This window comes from Vipera ursinii (genome assembly GCF_947247035.1).
Source record: "Vipera ursinii genome assembly, chromosome: 2".
Lineage (NCBI taxonomy): Eukaryota > Metazoa > Chordata > Lepidosauria > Squamata > Viperidae > Vipera > Vipera ursinii.
This window is the reverse complement of record NC_139513.1, coordinates 123,627,357-123,652,864: the sequence shown is the minus strand read 5'-3', so window position 1 is coordinate 123,652,864 and position 25,508 is coordinate 123,627,357. Positions and strand designations below refer to the sequence as shown.

General features: G+C 37.9%; 2 protein-coding genes across 11 annotated transcripts in view; one reads left to right on the top strand and one right to left on the bottom strand.

Annotated features, from left to right (window-relative positions):
* SLC16A3 (solute carrier family 16 member 3) overlaps positions 1-18,572 on the top strand; it is a 35,324-nt gene extending 16,752 nt beyond the window's left edge. Inside the window, exons 2-8 of one of the 4 annotated variants that reach the window (XR_014491257.1) lie at positions 6,527-6,632; positions 8,098-8,340; positions 9,715-9,858; positions 10,543-11,304; positions 12,596-12,851; positions 17,268-17,462; positions 18,124-18,572. Coding sequence is in view for 2 of the 4 variants with exons in the window: in XM_083352993.1 (XP_083209119.1) it covers positions 8,118-8,340; positions 9,715-9,858; positions 10,543-11,304; positions 12,596-12,851; positions 17,268-17,304 (1,422 nt within the window). In the remaining 2 variants the exon portion in view is untranslated. Of the gene's footprint in view, positions 1-6,526; positions 6,633-8,097; positions 8,341-9,714; positions 9,859-10,542; positions 11,305-12,595; positions 17,230-17,267 lie in introns of those variants that run through there. The other 3 variants (XR_014491258.1, XM_083352993.1, XM_083352994.1) reach the window with 3 other exon arrangements.
* Positions 18,573-21,143: 2,571 nt separating this feature from the next.
* Positions 21,144-25,508, bottom strand: part of CSNK1D (casein kinase 1 delta) — a 32,923-nt gene continuing 28,558 nt past the window's right edge. For all 7 annotated transcript variants that reach the window (XR_014491259.1, XR_014491260.1, XR_014491261.1 and 4 more), the window contains one exon: positions 21,144-23,303. Coding sequence is in view for 2 of the 7 variants with exons in the window: in XM_083352995.1 (XP_083209121.1) it covers positions 23,253-23,303 (51 nt within the window). In the remaining 5 variants the exon portion in view is untranslated. The remainder of the gene's footprint in view (positions 23,304-25,508) is intronic.

The following is a 25,508-nucleotide window of genomic DNA, read 5'->3' as shown; positions in this document are numbered from 1 at the left end:
TGTCTTTATGTCGAACATTTGTTTGTTTAGCTTATCAAGGTTGTTTTTTGTTTCTTGATGATTCTTCTGCATCATTTCTTGCATTAACTGTAAGGTCGCATGCATCTCTTTTTGGAGGTTGTTTGCCTTCTCTCTTTGTAACATTGCTTCAATAGATCCCTGACTTGCTGGACTGGATGTTCCAGAAGAGGGTGCAGAAGGAGTTGGTTTTTTTTGTAATTTTAGTGAGATTTGGTACACTCATTGTTCAATCAGGCAAATTTTGTAAATCCACAGGGAGAAGAGGAAAAAAAAACCCCAACTTCTTTAGGCTATAATCCAACTTTAAAAAGAGCCAGTTGTTTTAGGCTAAAATCCAACTTTAAAAAGGAGCCAACTATTTTAAGCTATAATCCAAGTTTTAAAGGGAGCCAACTGTTTTAGGCTAATCCAAGTTTTTTGTTTTGTTTTTAAAAAGCCAACTACTTTAAGCTGTAATCCAGCAAAATAAAAAACACCAACTGCATAAATCTAATCCAAATATTTCTGTGAGTTCAAAAATATTAAAGAAAAACAGAAAAAAGAAAAGAAACTGTCTCTAAACGGTTTCTATAATAGTTATGTCTAAAGTTGAAAGATGTAGTTAAAAAAATCTTTGTTTTTTCTTTTGTAGAAACACAGGATGTTCTTTGTTTAGCACAGGTGTTGTTTTAAGGTCATCACTCTTCTGATTTTTTCTGTATTATTGTATTATCTTCCTTCACTACTAGATCTCCTCATTAGTTATAGTGTCTCTATCCAGTAGTAAAACTTTTATTTAAAATGCTCTTTCACAACAAAGTAAAAAAATCTTCCCAAATCAAAAAAATTAGCCAACAAAAGATTTTCATTTTTTCCCTTTTCAATCAGTCTTGAATCTTTTCTGCATATTTTTTATATTCCTTAATTTCATTCCCCCATTCCAGATTTCTCACTGCTTTTAACTCTCTTCTTCCCAAGAATTCCTGGGATTTTTTACTTTTAAAAGTTATCCAGTTCAGGGAATTATATTTTAAAAGTCCATAGGGAAGAAAAACAAAGAAGAATCTCACCCAGATCAAACACGTTGTTGACAGTCAGCTGTTTGGCGGTGCTGCCACGGCTCTTCACTTCTTCCCCGGCTGTCTGTGGCTTGGGCTGTCTGCGTACTTGCTGGCAGCCTTTCTCCCGCCTGTTTGAAGAGTTTCCTTGGTCCATTTGGGCCAACTCCCATTGGCTCTGAACTCCCAAGGTTTCCCTTCCTCGTTGCCTCTCCAGGGCGACTTTCTGACCTGTTTGGGTCTCCAGATGAAGTGAAATCAGACTAGGAAACCAGAGCTCTGGTTTCTTTCATCCGCCATGACTCCTGGGGTGAACTCTTGATACAAAAACTCTTATAGTGGGCTAGACTCTGCAACTTGGGGGTCCTTCTAGACTCACAGCTCTCTTTGGAAGAGCATATTGGAGCTGTGACTAGGGGGGCCTTTGCCCAGGTTCGCCTGGTGCGCCAGTTGCAGCCCTATCTAGACCGGGATGCCTTGCGCACAGTCACTCATGCGCTCGTGACCTCTCGTCTAGACTACTGTAATGCTCTCTACATGGGGCTGCCCTTGAGGTCCACCCGGAGACTCCAGCTGGTGCAGAATGCAGCCGCGCGAGTCGTCTTGGGAGTTTCCTGATACTCCCATGTTACACCTTTGCTCCGCGAGCTACATTGGCTACCGGTTGCTCTCTGGGTGAGGTTCAAGGTGTTAGTTATGACTTACAAAGCCCTTCATGGCATGGGTCCGGATTACCTACGGCAACACCTGCGACCGGCGTCAACTTCCCTCCGTACAGTGCGCTCCCACAGAGAGGGCCTCCTCAGGGTGCCGCCGATCAAAGAATGCCGATTGGTGACCCCCAGGGGGAGAGCGTTCTCTGTGGGCGTGCCAGACCTCTGGAACCACTTACCGGTTGAGCTCCGGACGGCCCCCGACCTTCGCTCCTTCCGGCGCGATCTTAAAACATTCTTTTTCGAACAAGCTGGCCTGGTCTGACGGGATGGGGTTGGGTTTTTAAAACTAGTTTTAACTTTAATATGTATTGATTTTATGGGCATGATGTTTAATGGTTTTTTAATTTTTGTATTTGATTTTTATTGTGTATTGCCCTGTTCACCGCCCTGAGTCCTTCGGGAGAAGGGCGGTATAGAAATCAAATTATTAAATTAAATTAAATTAAATTAAATTAAATTAAATTTCATACTGAAGCCCTTCAGCAAGGTGGGGGGTGGTGTTACACACAGTGTACACAGGGGTACACAGTACACATAGTACTGTGGTGAAACGTCACATACTGTGGTTCTAGTTCCAGCCAGTTTATATGTGGATTAATTATTCTGAAAACACAGATAACACACTTGTAATTAGGCTGTCCTCCCATTCCCTTAATTATAACTGATCAGAAATAAATTAGAATTAAAATATTGAGACCCCAGCTTACTGACTGCAAGTTTACTATAGACTGAAACTCCAGAGTTGCAAAGGGTTTTTATATATGCCAAAATGTGACACTGACTTACTGATCATTAACATTCCATGGTAATTCCTGATTTTGGTAAGTTCATATTTGTTTATGCCCTCATCACTCTGCCTTTCTGCATAACAAGAAACAGGAAATTTGGTTCACCTTTATTCTTGCTTCACATCAACTTTCAACACATCCTCTAGTGTTGTGTGCTTCCTGTCTGTCATATGCATTATCAATACATAGACTATCAAAAGATATTTTCTTTATCAGTTTAGCCGGGAACCTATTAGATGAGTCACTATCTCTGGAATGCATTATCATAGTCCTTTTGTTTGGTGCCAATAAAATGCTGATTGGGATCCCTGCCACTGGGGAGAATATTTTAAAAAATGACACAATCACTGAGAAAACTTTTTTTTAGAACAGGAAATTTTTATTACAGTGTATACATTTTTAAATGCTTTTTGCAGATTTAGAATGGCAATATTATCCATCTGTCTGTCCATGTATTTCATCCCCTCCATCCTTTGGATACAGTTTGTCTTTTATAGCATTTTCTTTGGTATTTGTGTTGAAATTCCTACATTTCCTGCAATGGTTTGGGTAGAGGGAAGTTGTTAGAGAGCAGGACCAGTGAAAGCAGAGAAGACAAGATGACAGGGGAACCATTGGCTTGCTTCAAAGGAGAAGTGGAATATTAAAAAAGCAGCAACACCGCTACAAACTATGCAGTATCAGAAAGGAAACAATTTCTGCTTAAATGATAGAAGTGGCAGAGTTGAATGTTTTGGTGAGCTGTGTCCTAAAAAATCAAATGTCTTTCTTCTCAAAAAGACTTCCGTTTGAATTCTGCTAATAGAATAGAAGCTTATTCTGTTGGTCAGAAAAATGAAATATATGAACTAAGAATAAAGCTGTCAAGATAATGTCAGCTAAAACAGTACCCAATGTCAAGCTAAAGGAAAGGCTATTGTGATGCACTAGACTTTGATCAGAAGACCCCCAGTACAAATATGTGCATAAATCATAATCACAACCTTCCCTCTCAGTTTTGTATTTCACATTCTAAAGAAGCCTGAAGTCCAGGTTGAAGGGTGGGGTTGGCCCACTTGGTCCATCAATTTGCATATTTTCACAGTATCCTTGCCCTACTCCCTGTATCTCCCAGTCACATGTACACAAAAAAATGTGGCTCTCAGCCAGCAAAAGATGGTTGCTCATTCCTGCACAAAGCAGAACTATATTCAGCCCCTGGAAGATCTGCGTGCTTGGAGAATTTGGGGAGAGCAGTAACAGAAACATTATGCAATTGTTTGCCTTGCAAGAGACTTGCAAGGGTGAAAACTAACTTCCTATCCTTGTATACACTACTTTGGCGGGATTGGATGGATGGATGGATAGACAGATAGATAGAGCGAGCAGGGGTCTTCAGACTTGGCCCTTTTATGACTTGTGGACTTCAGCTCCCAGAATTCCACAGCCAGGCATGCTGCCTGAGGAATTCTGGGAGTTGAAGTCCACGAGTGATAAAAGGGCCAAGTTTGAAGACGCTTGATAAGAGGAGGAACTACGTGCAAATTCCCTGCATATGAATATCCTGCTCTCTCCATTTCAGAATTTCCTGTTGTCTTTATTTAGCAGTATTACAGACAATGAGTGCTAATGTTTTTAACAAATTGCTTGGAGTTTATTTTAACTCTGCAATTAAAAGTAATCATGGTAATCCTAACAAAATACTACGTCTATATTGTATACATTGAACATTTCTGCAATAAAATTTTCTTCCTCAAGAAGACTTTTTTACTATGTCTGTCTTGCTAAACCCTTTTACATAGGAAGATGTTCTTTCTTTTTGTAACTTCTCCTAAAAGGTTATTGATTGTGCACAGAAGCTTAGAAGGATGAGAAGATTCACTATTCCTCCCTGATGATGGAAACCTTTGGTTGAAAGGCCTGGGATTTGCAAGGGCACCTCAGAACTTAATTTACTTTAGAAGACAGTTCTAAAAGGTGTGAGAAAATAAAAGGCAGAAATGTTTTAAGTGAGAGGAAATCCAGGAACGTGCAAGAAAGCAAATTTGGTTGATGAATTTAGATCCTCTTTGGAAGCATTTATTCTCAGCAGAATAAATAGGGACTTACAGCAGTATGTTGCAGTGTTCCTGTATCTCCTAATAGGGCCAGAAGCATAAGCTTATAGATATTACCGTCCAATTTGTAAAAGGAACCATTAAAAACCTGAAACTTTTTCCTGCTTTACTTTATAACTCTAAAGATTTCAGGGCTGCCTTTCAAGCCTCCGATTTGGGGTGCCATTAAAGGGCATGCAATGTTTACTGCTATACTCCGTGAACACAGGAGGAATCACTTGGGGGAGGAGGGGGCATCTATCTCAGGTGCCAAAGTGGGTAGCATATTTGGGGCGGTGTGTTTCTTTGATGTGTGCATTTGCATAGTTTCTCTTGGGAAGAGGGAAGGGATCGGAAGTGAGAGATTTATGTTGGCTGTTAACTCCAATCCATATGTGTGCAAATTGTGTCCTTTGCTATATGTTGGAAAGTAGGGTTTATGTTAAATAAGCATAACGAAGAGAAAATTCCTCTCTTTTGACATGTCTCTTAAGTGGTACAGGAAAGTTACAAACAAGTTGTATCCCTTTCTGACTCTTAACCTACTGAGAAGCTTCAGCTTTCAAGAAATCGTAGATGGTGCTCAGGTGGACTTTTTCTCTCACTACCCTGTTCAAAAACATGGGTTAATTAATGTTCTCAATATTGAATGATTCCACTTTGCCCCAAATCTTCATCCTTAATTGGCCACTTTACTTTTTATTTTTATTTTTTTAAAAAATACTGAACCCAAATAGGAAGCAACATTTAGAGAACATGGGCTGATCTTGAAATAGGCAAACAGGATTGAGCCTGGTTAATACTTGGATGGGAGACATTCAGGAAATCCCAGAGCTGCAGACTAGTTTAAAACATTGAAAATGTTCACAAATGACTTGAAAATGGTTTTATTGCCAAAAAAACTACTATCATCCATTTAATGACCACAAATTGTGCTTGGCTTTTTAATATATTTCTGATAATTTCCTTTCTTGAATTTTTAATTTATACTATGTAAAAAAGTAATAATTATAACCTTTGAATTCCATGTAATATTGAATAGAATTCTACATAAGTGCTATAATTTCTAACATTATAGTATGCTATTCGAACATTAAAAAGTATAAGTCTTTGTTTCCAAGAGTACTTATAAGCAGGAAGAAGAAGGTGAATTGTTTCTGTTGAGGAACATATTTGCATATTACAGGGGTCTTCAAACTTGCCCCTTTTATGACTTGTGGACTTCAACTCCCAGAATTCCTCAGCCAGGCACGCTGGCTGAGGAATTCTGGGAGTTGAAGTCCACAAGTCATAAAAGGGGCAAGTTTGAAGACCCCTGGCATATTACAACTACTGTACGGGACAAATAGGCAAAGAGTATTTCCATCTTTGGAAAGACTATGTCTGCACAGTTCTTGTGATTTATGGATAAAGTACATAGTGTGACAGGGTCAAGCACACCCTTGAAACACCCACAACTGAGTCAACATTGACTGTATGCCTCATCCATCCCTATTGTTCCTTTCTTGATTTCTAAGGCAACTATTAGGAGCATAAACAAACTTTTGGAGCCTGCTCTTTGAGGAGAAAGGTAACTTAAATGATTATACAATGGTTATTTATATGTGCATATAAAGTAGGATAAGAGTTGTATGAACATTTTGGAGTAACCTGTATTGGTGACCATTCTGAATGGTGCAACAATTTCTAGTCTCTGATTGTGATTAAATACATGGAACGGGGTCAAAGGATAGGGACCCCTTTTCATTTATACATTATAGATTATTTTCTGCTTACAAAGTAGTGTTTGCATGTGAAGAAAGCATACCAAGAATGTTTTTAAGATTGTAGTGTGTTTTATAATTATGATAGGAAAGGAAAACAATATATTGTGTTTTTTTCTGGCACAGGTAGATTTTATATCCTGGGCCGGATGCGTCACACTGAAACCGCACCCACCCCTTTGCCAGCAATGGGTAAAAAGTAGCGATACGTCGTAACACATGACATGACGTTGTGAGTTTGACACCCCCGAGGCAGGCCCTTTATATGCCAGTAGTTGCTTCAATGTTTGCTTCACATCCCACTTTTATGTGATTTAGGCACATTTCTGTATAATTCTTATTGCTGAATCACTTAGCGGTGTTTCAGAGATGGTGAAGGAAAAGTATATCAGTATTTTTCTTTTGAAAGGGCAGTGTACAGCAATAGATCAGCTTTAGTAGGCTTTGCCAAATTTATTTCTGGAGCTTCAATGTGAAATTTTTCTAAGTGGTTCAGGGTGAAGCCTAAATGTCACTGAGCAGACTCTGAATAATAACATATTAAGTCCTCAGCTGTCTAGACTGCAAGTTGTCTCCACCTCTGACTTTGTTCCTGTTTTGGATAAAATATTGATTGCCAAAATCAAACTACAGGAACAATATATGTGGTGGTAATCAAAATATTTGTAAGAAGCTGCATGTATCCTTTCTTGACTAGCAGCTTCTATACAATGGAGAACACGCTTCCTAGCAGGTAAAGTCTCCAGCCATGTAGTGCATGATTCTTTGAATTGAGAATGTCTGTTCTGTGTCTCAGAAAAGAAAGTATTTTTTATTTTTTATTTTATATGACCTAGGAAACAAAGGTCCCTCTTATTCATCTGGTACTTTAAACTTGAGATTCTAGGAACTGATGCTTGGACCTGTGACCAATAAGCCAGTGGCTCTTTTCAGGCTGGGGATTTCCAATAATTAATCTAACTAAAATTTTAATTTTAATAAGCAGAGAAATATCTCAGTCTCACATATATACACATCTGTTAAATATACATACACTACACACACACACACACACACACACACACACACACACACACAGAGTGGTACCTTGGTACTCATTATTAATTGGTTCTAGGAGATGCGATGAGTACCAAACAAATTTTTCCCATAAGGAATAACATAGTCACAAGGCAGCTGACAACTATAAGTTCTAGCTTGCGCATTGAGTACCAAACAAACAATGAATACCAGGACAAAATTTTCCTGTCAAAATGCATTGGGAACCAAATTCAATGAATTTCAAAGCAGATGAGTAGCAAGGTACCACTGTATATATATATTTAAAACTAATAAAATGCGAATCATGAATTAGATACATTCTGTATCAGTCTCTATTTTTAAAGAAAACTCTTGCAACATTTGTTGTCTTATCTATATTTCGTGATTTTGATATGCAAACCTTGTGTAGAAAGTGTCTCCCTGTTTCTGCACTATGCTTCATGTACCAAAGCTGTACAAATGTATATGATTTTAAAAAGCCTGTGTGATAACTGGACAGATGTATAGTTATGAGCCTTCTGGCTAAGAAAAAGCTAATTGACTTTCTATGATAAATTCTTTTTATGTAGTCTACTGTACAAAGTATAGTTTTAACTGCATAATATTGTCTTTTTTCCTGATGCACTATATAATTTTAATTTCTACAAATTATGTCTTAGGAAACTCATAAAATCTCATCATGGGAGCTGTGGCGATTGATGATAGTCCATCTGGAGTTAAAGCCCCAGATGGTGGCTGGGGCTGGGCCGTACTCTTTGGGGGCTTTGTCATCACTGGATTCTCCTATGCCTTCCCGAAAGCCATGAGTGTCTTCTTCAAGGAACTTATCCGAGAGTTTCATGTTGGATATAGTGACACAGCATGGATTTCCTCTATTTTGTTGGCTATGCTTTACGGAACAGGTAAGCAGCTAGGAAATCATAGACACATCTCATTTTGACAGAAACATTGATCTCTAAATTGTAATGATTCTAATAAAAATTGCCCAACATTAGAAAACTTTAGGTAGGTTAACAATTACGATATGAGTTAACAAGGCCTCACCAATTGCCATGCAGAAGAGATTACAGAAAATGTGAAACTAATGAAACCTCAGAAACAGATATATTTAATGTTATTGAAACTGATCTATTATCAGCAATACTTTTAATATGGTAATTATGAATTATTATGATTATTATTTAATTATATTATTATTATATAATTATATAATTATAATTATTATTATCTGATTCTCTACTTAGTAGATTGTAAAGAAATTTGCAAGGTACAGGTAGTCCTCAGTTTATGACCACAATTGAGCCCAGAATTTATGTTGCTAAGGAGAAATTTGTTAAGTGAGTTTTGCCCCATTTTACAACTTTTCTGGCCATATTTGTTCAGTTGTCCCCTATTGACTTTGCTTGTCAGAAGATTGCAAAAGGTGATCTCATGACCCTAGACATTGCATAGTCATAAATGTGTCAGTTTTCAAACAGCTGAATGTAAATCACATAACCATGGGGTTGCTGCAAGTCATAAATGAAAAAAATGGTCATAAATCACTTTTTCCAGTGCTGTTATAACTTTGAACAATCACTAAATGAACTGTTGTAAGTTGAGGACTACCTGCATATGTTTGTTGATGCTGCATACAGGTAGTCCTTGACTTAAAAACATTCAGTGACTACTTAAAATTGTAATTGCATTGAAAAAACTGATTTACAACCGGTCCTCACACTTATCACCATTGCACATCCCTGATCATATAATCAAAATTTGACTGCATGATTGACTTAACAACTGCAGTGATTTGTTTTAGAACTGTGGCAAAAGTGGTTATAAAATTGCACGCAACTCAATTAACAACTGCCTTGCTTAGCGTTGGAAATCCTGGTCCTAATTCTGGTCATATGTAGCTGACAAAATTAAGGGGCAAATCTGAAAGAGGCTCATACGGATAAAAAAAAAAGTTTATGTTTAAAATTTTGTTTTTCAAAGAAAACTTCAAGAGCAAATAATTAAAGAAATATTTTAAAAAAGAACAGCTTTCTGAAATGAAGTACATATGGTCACTGTATATATACTAGAACGGAGGGTAGGTTTTTTCCAGCATGGAATCAGTGGCGGGGTGGGGTGGGGGAACAACTTTATGCAAATGAATCCTCCAGCGTCAATTGTAGACCCAGAGATATTCTTGCCAAGCCTGAGAAAGGTTTGAGAAGCAGTACAAAATGCCACCATTATTCTAGGCATGTTACCTCACAGGCATTTAAGCACCTGTTTATTTTCTTCAGGCCCCCTATGCAGTATGTGTGTCAATCGGTTCGGCTGCCGCCCTGTAATGCTGATTGGAGGCCTCTTTGCCTCAGCAGGGATGATCGTTGCTTCTTTCTCCACTAGTATCATTCAGATCTATCTATCTGCTGGCGTCATGACTGGTAAGTAATAGCAAATGTCTTTAATGTATCGGCAAGCAAGGCTGCACTGTGTATAGTGATGGCACATAAGAGGGAAAGAAAGGCTGCATAGATGTTCTCCTTTTGAATGTGCAGGGAGACTTATTTGCAGCAGAGCTCTTAAATGCACATCATGGTGATTATAACATGCTTTTATATGAAGCAGTTTCCCCCTACCACAGAACTTCCCTATTTCTCCCCCCCCCCTTCCAAAGCAGTCCTTGGTAGCATCCATTCTTCAGGCCCTGCTCTCCCTCCTTCCTTCAGGCAAATGCACAGCAGCTTTTTTTCTGCCTGCCCAGCGTTTCTCTTTCTTCATATACATAGGCGGGGTGTCTTTTGTTTTCGTTTTTCTAAATTAGAATGTTTATTTTAAGACAGACACCAAAGGAACGTACGTTACCATTTCCATAAAAACACACAAAAAACCAGTCATTTATTCTTGGACACCAATGTCAGAAACCTTGCTCAATTCTTTCTGCCTAAATGCAGAACATATATTCAGCCCACAAGGATAAACGAGTGTAACGTTTCTTCTTCTTCTACATCTGAGGGAGAATTGATTGCCTGCATCCACTGCAGAGTTAAACATATTCTACTCTTGTTTCAAGCACTGAACTTGATTACCGTTTTAAATTGTATCCTTTTTTTTCTCTCTCTCTCCAGGATTGGGCCTGGCCCTTAATTTCCAGCCATCCCTTATCATGCTAAATCGCTACTTTAACAAAAGACGGCCTTTGGCCAATGGGTTGGCTGCAGCTGGAAGTCCTGTGTTCCTCTGCGCCCTTTCCCCCCTCGGGCAGGTACTGCAGCATAAATACGGATGGCGAGGGGGATTTCTCATCTTGGGGGGATTGCTTTTGAACTGTTGTGTTTGTGGAGCTCTGATGAGACCTTTGGAAAGTCCAAAAAACCAGGAAACTTTGAAAACAGTTGAGCAACGCAAAAAAAAGCTATTGGATTTCAGCGTTTTCAAAGATACCGGCTTTGTAATCTATACAGTGGCTGCATCCATTATGGTGCTAGGCTTATTTGTACCTCCAGTTTTTGTAGTGAGCTATGCTAAAGACCTGAAGTACGAGGACACCAAATCAGCTTTCCTTCTCACAGTTCTTGGCTGCGTGGATATTTTTGCTCGACCTCTTTGTGGAATACTGGCTGGCGTGAAGTGGGTTAGGCCCCGTTGTGTCTATTTCTTCAGTTTCGCTATGCTTTTTAACGGCTTCACTGATCTCATGGGCTCCCTTTCTTCCAATTATGGTGGCCTGGTGGTCTTCTGCATCTTCTTTGGCATTTCCTACGGAATGGTTGGTGCTCTTCAGTTTGAAGTTCTCATGGCTATTGTTGGTACACAGAGGTTTTCAAGTGCCATTGGCTTAGTTCTTTTGGCTGAGGCAGTGGCTGTCCTAGTTGGCCCACCTTCAGCAGGTAAGTACTCTAGTTAATTAACAAGATTAATTGTTCCATTGTCGATCAGAAGGTTGGCAGTTTGGCGGGTCGAATCCCGAATGCCCCATAACAGAGTGAGCGCCTGTTACTCGTCCCAGCTTCTGCCAACCTAGCAGTTCGAAAGCACGTAAAAATGCAAGTAGAAAAATAGGGACCACCACGGTGGGAAGGTAACAGCGTTCCGTGCGCATTTGGCGTCTAGTTATGCCGGCCACATGACCACGGAGACGTCCTTGGACAAGTGCTGGCTCTTCGGCTTTGAAACGGAGATGAGCACCGGCCCCTAGAGTTGGAAACGACTAGCACGCATGTGCGGGGGAACCTTTACCTTTACCTTAAGAGAAGTAATAAGAACTGTGAAACCCCCACCTATGTGTTTTGTTTGTGTTGCTGTTACCCTCTTTTCTAGTTTCCCTGGTCTTGTCTGAGAATTAGAGCTCAATTTGCTATTCTGTTCTCTTGCATGTAGATTATAACTGAAGGCCAAAAGCAGGAGCATCTATTTATTAAATTTCTATAGCTGCCCAACAATGATTCTGGGCTGCTTACAATTCAGTTTACCTTGGAGATGGAAAACCAAGGCAGATGGTTTCAATCCAAGCCTCAAAGTAAAGGAGAAAAAAACAAAAACAAAAGAGAAGCAAGATGTGGATTGGGTGGATCCCTCTCCTAATTAGAAATAAATAGTAGGCAATTTAGAGGAGTCAAATGAAGTAACTCTCCACAACTTCTGTTCTATTCTAAATTATATGACCAAGAAAAATAATACCTTCAAACCTACTAAGCAGAAGCAAAAGCAGAGGAAGGAGCAGGGGTCATAATGCGTGAACTAGATCTAATTTGTGTGCAGCCTATTCAAATAAGCAGTCTTAATGCATTGAAAATGAGGAACTTGAGAGAAAGCTAAATCATAGTATTTAAAGACATACTTTTCCTTTCCCAAATAGAGCACAAAAATATCGTCCTGTGATGTTCTGTTTTATATTGCAATATAGCCTAAAGAAAATTGTTTCAAGTTGAGGTATTTCAATTCTAAGTCAATGATTTGCATGTACATTACATATTGGCATGTACAAGCTAGGTTCCTGCTGCTACCATTGCTTCTTTATTCCTCTCCCTCCCGTTAACGTTTTCACTAAAATTGTGTCATTAGATTATCCAACAGGTTTTTCCCAAATGTATTCGCTTCAGCTTTCTAAAACTATTAAAAATGCAATAACTCTAGGTTTAACTGAATATGCTGTTAAAAGATATAAATTTTCTATTTCAGGCAAACTCCTGGATGCAACTGGCAAGTATATGTATGTTTTTATTTTGGCTGGTATTGAAGTCGTTATTTCCTCGGTGGTGCTGGCTTTAGGAAATATCTTTTGTATCAAAAAACCTGTGCAGATACAAGATCATGCTGAAGGAGAAGAGTTAAATCAACAACCGGGAGAATCCAAAGTGGACTCTATTGAAGTGGAATGCTTTCTTAAAGAAGATGAAAAAAATGGGAAAATTGTAACCAATCCAGAAACATGTGTGTGAGTGTAACAGAAATGAATGCCAAGCATTTAGAGAAAGATTCAGAAACTTTTAATATTTGTATTTATTTTGGTAATAAGCTTTGCTTAGGATTGGGCTGTTATATTTGGGAACTAGAGATCAACAAGCTCATGAAATCACTTCTTGGAAGCTGACTTTGTTAGAAAGTTTTCCCCCCATTTTAAAAGAAGGATTGATCTTCAGGTTAATTTGCTTGGAGATAACTATTGCTGTAAACTAACCCATGGTCTTCTAAACACATATAGGGACCCTGCTTTGCACTACCAGAAAACATTCTCTTGGATGGAAGTATTTCATCTTGGATGGATGGATGTGTAAATGTCCCTGTAGTGCAGATGACATACTCATTGTTTTTGTATCTATAGAACCTCAAAAGTATCTTCCATGATGGTGTTTGATTTAAAGAAACAATTACCAAGAGATCAACCCTATTTTAATCTTACAGGATGCTGAGTTTTTAATAATTTTGGTTTTGCCTATATATTTTTATGTATTTATATTGTTTTCATCATCTTTTTTACTTTAAAGATTATATGTGCAAAAGACAATTATTGAGCTTCCTGGGGAAAAAAAAATCTAACAACTATTCTCAAATGGGGTCAAAACAGAATGAATTGTGATTAGTTTTCACAGGACAACAGACTGAAGAGGTATTTCAGTCTGTCTAATTGCTTGTTGATCTTCCAACTTTAACCGCAGGCTCTTATGAGCATGCCTTACATTAATGATTTGCAAAACTTTCTATGACACAGAAACAGCAGATGGACAAGAACTGATACGTCAGCTCTCAACATTTGTCTAGTGGCAGAGGACTATATATCTTTTTGTCTAGCTGTATTTTTATAAAGTAGAAAAACTGTTTCTAAACATTTTATCATGCCCATTATATAAATCACAAGGGATTAATGGAATTGGTAGTTTTGAAGATTTGAAGGAAATAATGCGAGAAAGTAATGTAGGAGAAAGAAAGTAGTGATTCTTTTTGTCACCCAAAGTCTTCTAAGAAACATCCACACTACCAGGTATGTCTTCTGTTTGTGCAACTCATAGCAGTTGGTGATGTGAGTTGAGGCAATCAGCTGAGAGAAATCAATGCTTGGGGTAGTGGAAGCTAGCCCTATAATGTAGCATTAGAGGGCAGGAGTGGTTGAGATTTCTCCACAAGCAAAGAAAATATGAGATCCCTCTATTCTGAAGGACACCGGTGGAAGCAAAGTTTTATATTAAACGTGTTGATAAAAGTCTATTTTATCCCAATGGACTTTTTATGCTCTCCTGAACAGTTCTTTAAAGTGATCTGGTGACTTTGAAGACTAATTGAGGTATTCCATAGCTAGGCTGCAAAATTCCATATGCTCCCTTAGAGAACTGTTAGGTTTTTGTATCTCTTTGCTACCATCCAGTGGATATTTGAGTTTTTCAAAAGAATTTCCAGAGAAAAGTAGGTTTTTAGTCCTAAATGAATTAGAGAGAAAAGTTAGAAGTTCCCAGAGAAAAGTTAGAAGTTCTCTGAGGATGGGCTCCAGCATGAGGCCCAAAGCTCGGAAGACAAAATCTGTGGTCCAGGTGACCGACCCAGATTGGATCCTGCCACATTATCCTGGGACATATATGTTCATTCACTAAATGAATTACTTTTCTAGATAAATTAGTCAAATGAGATTATGCGTTATTTGAGCTATATACTAGACACCATTTATTGTCAGATGCCAATATAAGATCCCTACCATGGTATAGATAAGGATTACAGGTGCTCCAGGCCTGCAAGTTGGACTTCTTGGCCAACTCAATATTATACTAACTAGGCAGGGAGAACAACTTGGTAAAAGTATTCATGCCCTAGTTCCTGCCATAGAATTGGATATTTCTAATCTTACAGCAGTTTTGGATTCCACCCTGATCAATCAATAGTTGGTCCCATTATCTGGAGAATGAGATGTTACCCACCATTTCTGCCTATCATATACATGTGAAAGAAAGTAGGGAAATTTGTTTATAACAGTTCAGTCAATACTATGACCTTCAAAGTCCTGCAATTATGACTCCCAGTCAACACAGTCAATTCCAGAAATTCTAATTTCAACACAACTGGAGGGAATCAAATTGGAAAAGACTGGTTTACTAGTTCACTAATGTCAGGAGAAAACTGTGCTAATATCTTTATGTTTGCCTGGAAACACTGAAAATAATGAGAGATAAAACTTTGTCAGTTTCTATACCTGTAGACAATTTGTGTAGAATAATTTCTCTTGTTATATTTCTTAAACCCAAATTCTTATTTTTTGTGTGGTTACCAAAGATAAAATATTTTAAGGTATTTCAGTATTAAAATACTAAACAGAAATACTGACAGATCTGGCCAATTTCTGTCATAATATTTAACCCAAAGATTAATTCTGCTTATTATCTCATAGTTACTTTTAATAGAAACTTTTTTCTGGTATTTAGTAGCAAGGGCATATGGTCAAAGCCTGGCAGAATTATAATATAGAATTTGATCAATATTTTATAAATCACTTTATGAAATAAGATGATATGATTCAGTGTTAGCAGCTTATAGAGCAACTCTGATGCAGCAAGGATGTTGAGCAAATACCATTGTAATGTATTTGAGTCTTGGCAACCTACCTAAGGTTGTAAGTTATAGTATTTGTATGATGACATTAACATATGCCATTACTTCCTCCCCCTCCTGGCCATGTTCAAAGTAGCAAAATGTTATTTAGGTCGGAGGATTGTTGCAGTGCTTTCAAAGTGAATTCAAAACTCAACCTGGCCTCTGAAAAAGTTTGCTAAGATTTGCAACAGAAGGGTCAAGATTCAGGTCACCCACCTTGTTTAACAAAAGCAAAATATTATTGTGTCCTTTTCCCATATACTTGGATGTAATGAGAAATGAATGTTTGGTGTCTACTTCCATGTAATTGAATTAAACCAAATTTAAAAGGTGTGAGTCTCAGGTCTTTCATTTCTCTACTTGTTTGGAAATGTGGAAAGCCCAGTGCATTACAGCATAATGCAGCTATAGCCTCTTTAGGAATTCAAAAAAACTTGCTTGTGCCTGTTAGCTATCTAGGATTTATGATGGCTGAGCGTTATGAACTTCATGACAGCGATTCTGATGAACCACTAGAGGTTATAAGTGCCATACAGATACTAGATTTTCTGATGGAGGCAGTGCAGAGAGATGATTCTGTATCTGCTGTGATGTATTCTGTACTATTAATCTTGTGGAACTGCTGCTCCTGCTCCTATAGACTGATTCACTGATTGATATATAGATGGCAACAAAGTTCTAAAGGTTAGCTGCTCTGACATGTTTCAAATTGTCATTGGCCAACAGCCCCTATTTGTTTGAGAAGGTGCTGCTAATTCACCTGCGTGGAAGAATTTTAGCATTTCTCTCTCCCTGCAATAAATGAAAAAGTATATGGCTTGTATTTCCATGCACATAGCATTGTATCTATGTGCCTGGATTTTTGTAGTAATCAAAAACATTAATACGGGTCCTGTGTTAAAGGATTTTAAACTTGTTTAAAAAGACTTTTATGTTTAAATGTGTTTTTATCTGGTTGGAGCTTGGATCGTAATAGTTAAACCAAATATTCTGGAACTTTATTAGTTCAATATCGACTCCCAGGGGTGGATGGAAGTATCCCGTTATTGTTGGCATAGTTAAAGTAGCATTTCTTAAATTATTTTCATATATTAAATGTTTGGGAGGGTCAATGAACAATCTGGAATTTCGTGAGGTAAATGAGCTGAAGAATTTGGCGACCTCTGGTCTAGGAAAAGGGTGGGGAACTTGTCGTCCTCATTCCCTCAATCAACATCATAAATAATGCAAAAGCCTGGAAACCGGAGGTCTTCTCTTTGGGGTAGGTATGTGGAGGCACAAATTCTCCATCCCTATAGGATTAGTACACTGAGATAATTATTACTAAGATTTCTATACATCATTTCTGTTCTATACTACTCTGTTGAAAGTTTGCACCACACTTTTTGTTCTTTAACGCAACACGTCCCCTGAATTATCACCATGTGACAGCTATACTGCATGTCTGCATTGTTTATTCACAAAACTGATATTGCCACACAATGGCTGTGGGGAAGAGGTGAAGCTTCAGAACAAAGTTCTTGTATGGAACTGGCATAAGTAAGCTGTGCTTGTCAGTTGCAAGGGTCAATGTATTGCTGTTTATGAGTAGGATACGTGGATAATTTTGAGGCAAATGAAGTCACTTTTTGTCTTGACTCTCATGCAAATGCACTTTAATGTCACAATAGGTGGATGTTAATGTAATTTCTAGTGAACTACTGTAAATATAATGAATAAATTTTATTCTGTTAATATAGCTTCAGGAATTATGGAACATTTGTTCTTTATATTCTAGAGCAGAGGTCCCCAATCTTTTGGGCACCAGGGACTAGTGCCATGAAGAAAGGTTTTTCTGTGGACCAGACGGGGTGTTTTGAATACTGCCTGCATCCCGAGGATGGAGCTTTGGTTGTTTGTGCGGCCCGCTTGCTGGCATGCTGCGGACCAGTGCCATTCCATGGACCGGGGGTTGGGGACCCCTGTTCTAGAGGTTAATAAGGCTTTAATTTGTGAAGTCTGTTATGACACATTTTTGTCATGTTAATTTTTGCTAAATCTGATGCATATGAATAGTCTCTAAACAGATGCAGAGAGCATTTCTGACCTACACTGTTAATATTTATAGATCTTGGATTAGAAGCAAAAACTCTTAAAAGACAAGTTATGAATCAAGAAAACTTGAATTTAAAACTTCATTTTGTAAAGAAACAAAATTACAGTTAGTCCTTGCTTAACAATCACTATTGGGGCTGGCAACTCCTTTGCTAATGCGGCACAGTTGTTAAGTCAAACATCATATGACCGTGCTGGATTTATGATGTCAGTTACACTGTGGTTGTTAAATGTGCAGTTGTTAAGTGTGACCGAGACTTGTGATTTTACTGCCAGTTCCTTCATTGATTTTGTCAGAAGCCAGTTGTCAATGCGCAAATAGCAATCATGTCACTATTGTATGCTGTGATGGTTGTAAATGTCCACCAATTGTGAAGAGCCTGAACTGTTAAACAAGGACTATCTCTTCAGACTTGGAACATTTAGATTTCTGCAAAAAAATTGTATCAAATTAGCCTTTAATTTCCTTGACAAGCTGTGGTAGCTTCCAGCTGTATTGTTTATTTATTTTTATACCATTTTATTTCTCGAGGACTCAGTAGTATTAAGACTGCAACTTCCCCAATTCTCAGTGGGCTTGGTGCAAGCTGAAGTGAAGGTGAAGTGAAGACTGATCTGAGCGACATTCATCTGTAATTCTCAGCTCAGCTCTCCTCTACAATTATGGATTCTGAGACATTGCAGAAAATGTTAATGCTTGTTTATGTATTTAAATTTCTGATTGTATAGTGCATCCACAGAAATATGCATATTGCCTAAATCTAAGACTTCACAGTTTTCAATTCAAAAGTAAAAATCAGTGATATGTCAGCAATACTGACAATTCACTAAAAGCCGCAATCTTAAATTCTTCAAAGTAAGATCAAATGAACACAGGGACTTACTTTTGAATAAACAACTAGGTTTCCTATAGGCAGACCTTTAGCTGTTATACAGTATGTTTGCATTTATTTCCTTGGTAAATAAATTTAAGAAACTGGCAATGGCATGGAAATCAAAATGGTCAGTAGATTTCTGTCTTCTGGTACAGACATAACTGCTCAGTGAACATCTAAGCAATGTAAGAGTCACTTAACTAAAAAATAATTCATCAGTCATTCTGTGAGTCACAATTTAGAGCATAACCTCTTTTGTAGATCAGGCGGAAGTTTATTCAACCAACTAAGGGTTTAGCAACGTGAATGTATTTGCTGAAATTATAGAACAACTCCAATATCATAAATACCAGAAGTATATATTTACATTTCTAGCTCTCAATAAGGACAGGCACTTATCAATCATCACACTGATGGGTAAAGTACACGTTCTTCTTCTAACATTGGGAAAGACCCCATAAAAATGGTAAAGAATGAGCTGGACCTTGGAAATAAAATCTCAAGTTCCAGAAACTAGAATATATTCAAATGATCACCTCACATAGAAGGCATATGGGTAAAATGGGCCTCGTCATTTGTCAACACATCATTCTGGCTTGTTCTCACATATCATAATCAGTGGTGATCAGCCAGATACATATACGGTACAATTGCAGAGAATCTTTGTAAGCTGGTTTTTTTTTTTAAAGAAATCAAGCTGGTAAACATATTTCGTCTTGCTCCAAACAGAACTGTAGAAAACATGGGATAACATGGAGAGGGTAGGAGAGATGGTGGTTATGCATCCATCCTTGCTCTATTTGACCTCTTGGTGGCTTTTGATAACCATCAACCACAGTATCCTCCTGATCGACCCAGAAGATTAGAGATGGGCGGCATGGTGTTCTGCTGGCTCACCTCCTTCCTTCAGAGTTAATTCCAGTCCGTAAATGGGGAGGAGAGGTCCCACCCTGGCCTTTACTATGCGGGGTGCCACAGGTTTCAGTCCTTTCTCTTCATTTAGATCAGAGGTACGCAACCTTGGCTCTTTTATGACTCGTGGACTTCAACTCCCAGAATTCCTGAGCCAGCCGGCTCAGGAATTCTAGGAGTTGAAGTCCACAAGTCATAAAAGAGCCAAGCTTGCCTACCCCTGGTTTAGATCTGAATGAAGTTGCTGGATTAAATCTAAGGAAGAGCTAGAAGATGTCTGCGGCTGGTTTACATATTTACAACGGAAAGAAAGATTTAAATTAAGACAAAAAGAGCTATGGGTTTGACTGTTAAAAATGAATTGGAAATCCTACCGTGTGGTAGTGATGAACATATCATTGCTAAGATCTATCAAACATTATTGAATTTGAATTTTCAAAGTGAATATGTAGTGTATGATTCAGTGGGCAAGGAAATCAATATAAAGCTTGAACAATGGGACAATATGGACAAAAGGTTTAAAATTTACATTAAATTACAATTTAAAAGAAATATTTTATAAGATGATGTAGCATTGGTTTTTAACACCAGATAAGTTATTATCAAGAATGTATAAAGGTTATTTTAAATGAATGCTGGAAATGCAAATGTAAAGAAGGAACTTTATCATTTATGGTGGACATGTGATAAAGCAAAGAAATATTGGAATAGGATTCATATTCTAATATAGAAAATTCTTAAAAGTGATCCCAAAGATGCTTTTTCACCAGGCAACTGGACTTCTGAAGCTTCTTCAGCTCTGACTGGATGGTAGAGAATGGAAAGATTTATACTTCTTGCAGACAGCTGGTCGTTTGCATTCTTTTAGTCATTGAGCCCAGTTGGAGGTTTATATAGTGTAAATGTGCGTGGAGCCCTTTTGGAATTGCTGAAAGGACTGTCAATCAGAAGTTAATGCTCTTTCTTTCTTTCTCCCTTCTTCTCTACACTTTTTTCTTCCCTTTTCCCTCCCCTATTTTTCCTATTGTTAGCTTTTGTATTTTTTGTATTTTATATTAGTCTCTATGGGATGAGGTATAATTGGTATTAGACCTGGCAAAGAAGGCATTCTATAAGTACCATTAGCTAGGAATCTACATGTGATGAGTCCCAGAAAACGTGCCTTCTCTACTATGGTGTTTGCCTATGAAACATACTTTCCTCTGAAGTTAGATTAGCTGCATCCTTCTGAGTATTCTGGAAGTCCCTCAAGACCTGGTTATATTAGCAGGCTTAAGTGGGTATTTTTATTCACTCTTTGCCTATTTTTATAATATTTATCTTTTAATAGGTATTCTTAGTTTTTATTGTGTTATATATGCATTATCTGACTGACTGTTGTACACTGCCTAGAATCACTTTTTATAAGATGGGCAGCTATACAAATTTGATAGACAGATCACTCTCTTTCAAATTTTGATTTTTCCCATCCCAATCCCATTAACTATTTTAAGCATTTCTTCCTTTTGTTCCAGAGTCAATTTCTTCTATTTATTGTCATCTGTCTAGAAATACTCTCAGCTGCTCAAAACTGTATGAAACCAGAAAGAAAGGCTAATTACAAGTTTAACAAGAACAGTTAAAGGGTTTACAATAATTATCTATCGGAATGTTTAGAGTTAAAAGAAATTGCCTTGACTTTTGTTATTTAATATTGTGTACTATACACACACACACGCTTTAATATGCCGTACACGGATGGCACATGCAAGCAAACAGGCCCACACATTAAAAAAATTAGAAGTCCTTATGAATTTATTTACAGTTATTAAAGTACACAAATACAGTGGTAATACAAATGAGGTGTTCTGAGATATTGTTACCAATACACAGGTTTATAGAGACATCCTAACTATATTTTCAGCAGGTGATGGTAAGATTTAAGTATAATGGAAGGGCAGAGACCGCCCACAATCAAGAACAATTTGAGAAGTTTGCAGTCAACTTTTTAAGTATAATACAGCAATTGAAGGTTCCAGATATATAGAAAGAAGAGGCTGCCTTTTAAAGTCTCTAACATTACATCGACAACAAATATTTACAAAAAGCACACTGAAGTGTAGAACTGTACAAATGGAAGTGCACATGCGCAAAGAACCAACATCTACAGCAACCAGTGATACAATTATTCAAAATTTTCCATGGACCAACATTAAAACACATTCCCATTGCACTCCCCCAATCATAGGTTGCATCAAATCAGACTGTGATCATACAAATAAGCAATAGATTAATGTTCTGAAGTAGCTAAAGAAAAGTAACAAGATTGTTCATAGTTCAAAATCCACAGAAGTGAAAAAAGAGAGGAAACAGAAGATGATCTGATAAAGCTTTCAAACAAAATGCTTGCAAAGTAACAGGAAAATAAAATCTTACGGAGTTATACTCGCCACCAAGTTTTCAAGGAGGCAAGAATCTCACATTTATTAAAAAGTAGTAACAACACACCTACATATTGCATTTTCATCCCCGAAGTGGGACTGATGGTGCTTTGAGTGGTATTTGGTATGACTCACATGCCTTCTACTTTCCCAGATTACTAAGGGATAAATATATTGCTCATGAAAACGAAGATTCTTCATGTGTATTAGCTGGCACACTAAGTGTTTTGGCCACTATATAAATATATCTTCAGCTGAAGGCCAGCTGTTCCAGGCTTGCACATTTTAATAAAGAATGAAGGAATTCAACAAGCTTGAATGTTCTCTTGACATCTTGCAGAAGGAACAGATTGCTTATAACTCCGAGCCTTGGCGGAATGCAGCTGGGCTGGCGGCACTTGCTGCCTCTGTGTACTCAAGAGGCCCGCCCACGACCACACTGCTCCTACGGCAGCGGCAGTGCTTAATTGGCACCTGCAGGAACAACCCAGCAGAAACAAGATACCCTGCCCCTCTCCAAACCCTCCTTTATTACGGATAAAGGTAATACATTCTACCTTCAACATTAAAAACTTCCTGAAAGATTATTTTCGCACTTTTTGTCCTTCAAAATCTATGAAGCGTTATTTTTACCTCTACTCGGTACAGCTTTTTCTTCCAAAAGATCTGCCACTCTTTCTTGACAATATGAGAGACAAATCAACATTTTTTTAAAAAAAAAAAGTGTGGGTGGTACATGGAGGTTTAAATTCTTAAAAAAACAAACAAAAACCCCCGACAACCCGGGAAGAACAAGACAGCCATAAGTAAAACTAAAAATTAAAAACCCTTGAGAATCTCCCTTGTCCTGTTGAATGGGACCATACAAAAGTAAATAGTGTAAAATAAAAGGAAACACCGCTAATTCAGTTAGACATTCCCCGTCTCACTTAAGCTTACAAGCAGTTTCAAGTCTTGAGGTTTTTTTTTGTTTTAAACCAAGCTTCAGAATTTTCACATTTCCACACAGGGTTTGAACGAGACAAGACTTTTTTTTTTTTAATAGAGAAGTTAAGCCAATAATCTTAGCAAAATGAATACAAAACTTTCTTAAACCAAGTAAAAGATTTATAATTACAGTAGAACAATAAAAAGGGGTGGGGGGGGTGAAGACTGCCACCTGCTGAGGGACAACTAAAATGGCTATTAAATAACAGGCTGGCAATGCTGTATACCATCGCTTCCTTTTCTAGCCCTGTTGCCAGAGTTCATATAAGGTTATTGGGTTTCGGGCTAAAGCCTCTTGTAGAGTGGCAGCTGCTGGATTCTGTCCATGTTCCTGTGAGTATCTTTAGACAGTGGCAAGGAGAGTTCCAACTGGAATATTTCTTCTGCTCTAGTTTGGGATAGTTTGCTAGTAAAAGCCATTGATAACATAGGAGATCAGCCATGCATTATCTGCCCCTCAATGGCAACATTATTTCACCGATGCACAGCAGATTGGAGTACGCTGGTCGTCGCCAGAGCAGGAATCTATTGAAGCCAAGGAATAGGGTATCAATATCAGCTCACACCTATTGAGACTGCATAAAACCTGGACCCACGCACCGTTTTCCATGCATAAAACTGAACAGACACGTCTACTTCAGAAGGATGAAAAGCCAGTACAGAGATTTATGTGCCAACTGAGCCAATGATACACCCACCTGTAATGCCCATGAAGGGAATGACAGAATGACATGTTCCTTGTGTATTAAAGGAATGGTAAAAAAAGCTTCTTGTGAGCAGGGAGAAATATATGAGGAATGGTGAAGACAAGCCCATGCTAGTTAAAGAGAAAACAGATTAGATAACTCAGGCGAGCTCTTAAAATAGTAATGAAACCCAAAGCAAGAAGCAAGGTGACAAATGCATTGTAAATGTGTGTGCGCGTATACACACACAAATATGCATTATTTATAACAATGTTCCCATCAAAAATGCAATGTCAAGCAAACTCTGTGAGCTCTGCCATCAGAAATTTGATAGCATTTCAATTCCAGTGAAGTGCTGGAAATGAAATAAATTAAGATCCTAAGTCTAAATGCTTTGAAAAACCAGTGAAGGTTTAAAATATTCCTAGTGGAAACTATTAATACTGTCAGTATTGCTTTCTTTTGTAATAAGGTTACATTTTATTCTAAATCTATTCCAACATATAAGCAATCTGCTACCAAGTCTGTTTGTAAGCCTCCTAGAGTCGCCTCTAGATTAGAGGGGTGACATATAAATTTAATAAATAAGTATAATCTACAAAATTACTGAAAATCCATTTCAGGATGAAAGCAATGGGTTTGTTTTGTGTGCACTAAACCAAGCTTTGCTCCCCTAACAGGATTAAGATGTGCAAGAAGCAACACTTTTTAAAAAAAGTATTGGCTATGAGTGGGAAGCAAATCCTCCTATTCAGAATTATACAATAAAGCTTTAGTACTTAGATTACCAAAACACTGCCAATCTCTAGAGAGCAGCTTGCATATGATTGAGAACAAGAAGAAATGTGTTTTTAGGCACCCATCCTTACTAGTCCATGTCCTTGCTAATGCAAGTCCGAACTCTATAATATACCAGTATTCCAACAGCCAAAGTTATGCTAGTTTAGATTCATGCACATTTTAAATGACAAGTAACTTCTTTGTGTTGTTTCAAATTAAGATCATCCTTGAATGCAGTTTTGTAGAAACACTGTCAAATTGCCACAAGGTTAATGTCTTGTTGTGTAACAAGAGGGTTTGTTTTTTTAAATAAATCAGGAACTTGATAGTGGACTGGAACCTTCAGTTTTTCTGTCTAGTGACATCACGTGATATCGCGCGACGTATTGGAGCTTTTTTTCCTATTGCCATCAATGGGGTTGGCGCGGTTTCCTGGTGATGCATCCGGCCTGTGGGCCGGCAGGTTGACATCCCTGGTCTACACCAAGCATGTCAAACTCGCGATGTCACGTGACGTCGGGCAACGTATTGCGACTTTTCCCCCATTGCTGGCAATGGGGTGGGCGCAGTTTTGGCGTGACGCATCTGGCTTGTGGGTCAGCAGTCTGACATGCCTGGTCTAAACACTTGAGGTTTTCCACATTATACATAAAAATAGTAAATTAAACCTTACTGTAATTTGTAAAGAGTTTGGCTATTACGAAACCTAGATGCTGATCCTTACATCTTCCCTATTCTCATTTCAACTTTCTTCCCTGCCAAACTGGGGAGGAGGAGAAACATGACACGTTTTCTTTGCAGGAAAATGCAAGCAAGCACCTACTTAGTATAACGTATCTTACAATCAAGGTTAATTTGGAAGAGGAACCTTCCTTACAATTCTGAACAGTTGGATTATCCAGTTGATCAAATCCAAGTGGATAATAACTTGCAAATATTGTTAATAAAGTAAAAGGCTTTGGGGAGTCAAATATACAAAAGCAGTAATGACAAGAGGAAAAAGAATGATTCAACATTAGTAATAGAAATTAGCATATTATGAAGCTTTACCAAATGTCCTTTGGGCTGAGAGGCAAAGCATAACCCAAACAATAAAATGATATGGTCAGGAAAGAGAGCACGGCTGTTAGCAAAATCTAAGCATCTCAAGTTGGGTAAAACAGCAAAAGAAAGAGTTTTGGAAATATTTAAAAATGGCAGCATGCTACATATTTATTTATTTATTTATTTATTTATTTATTTATTTATTTATTATTGGGACTTA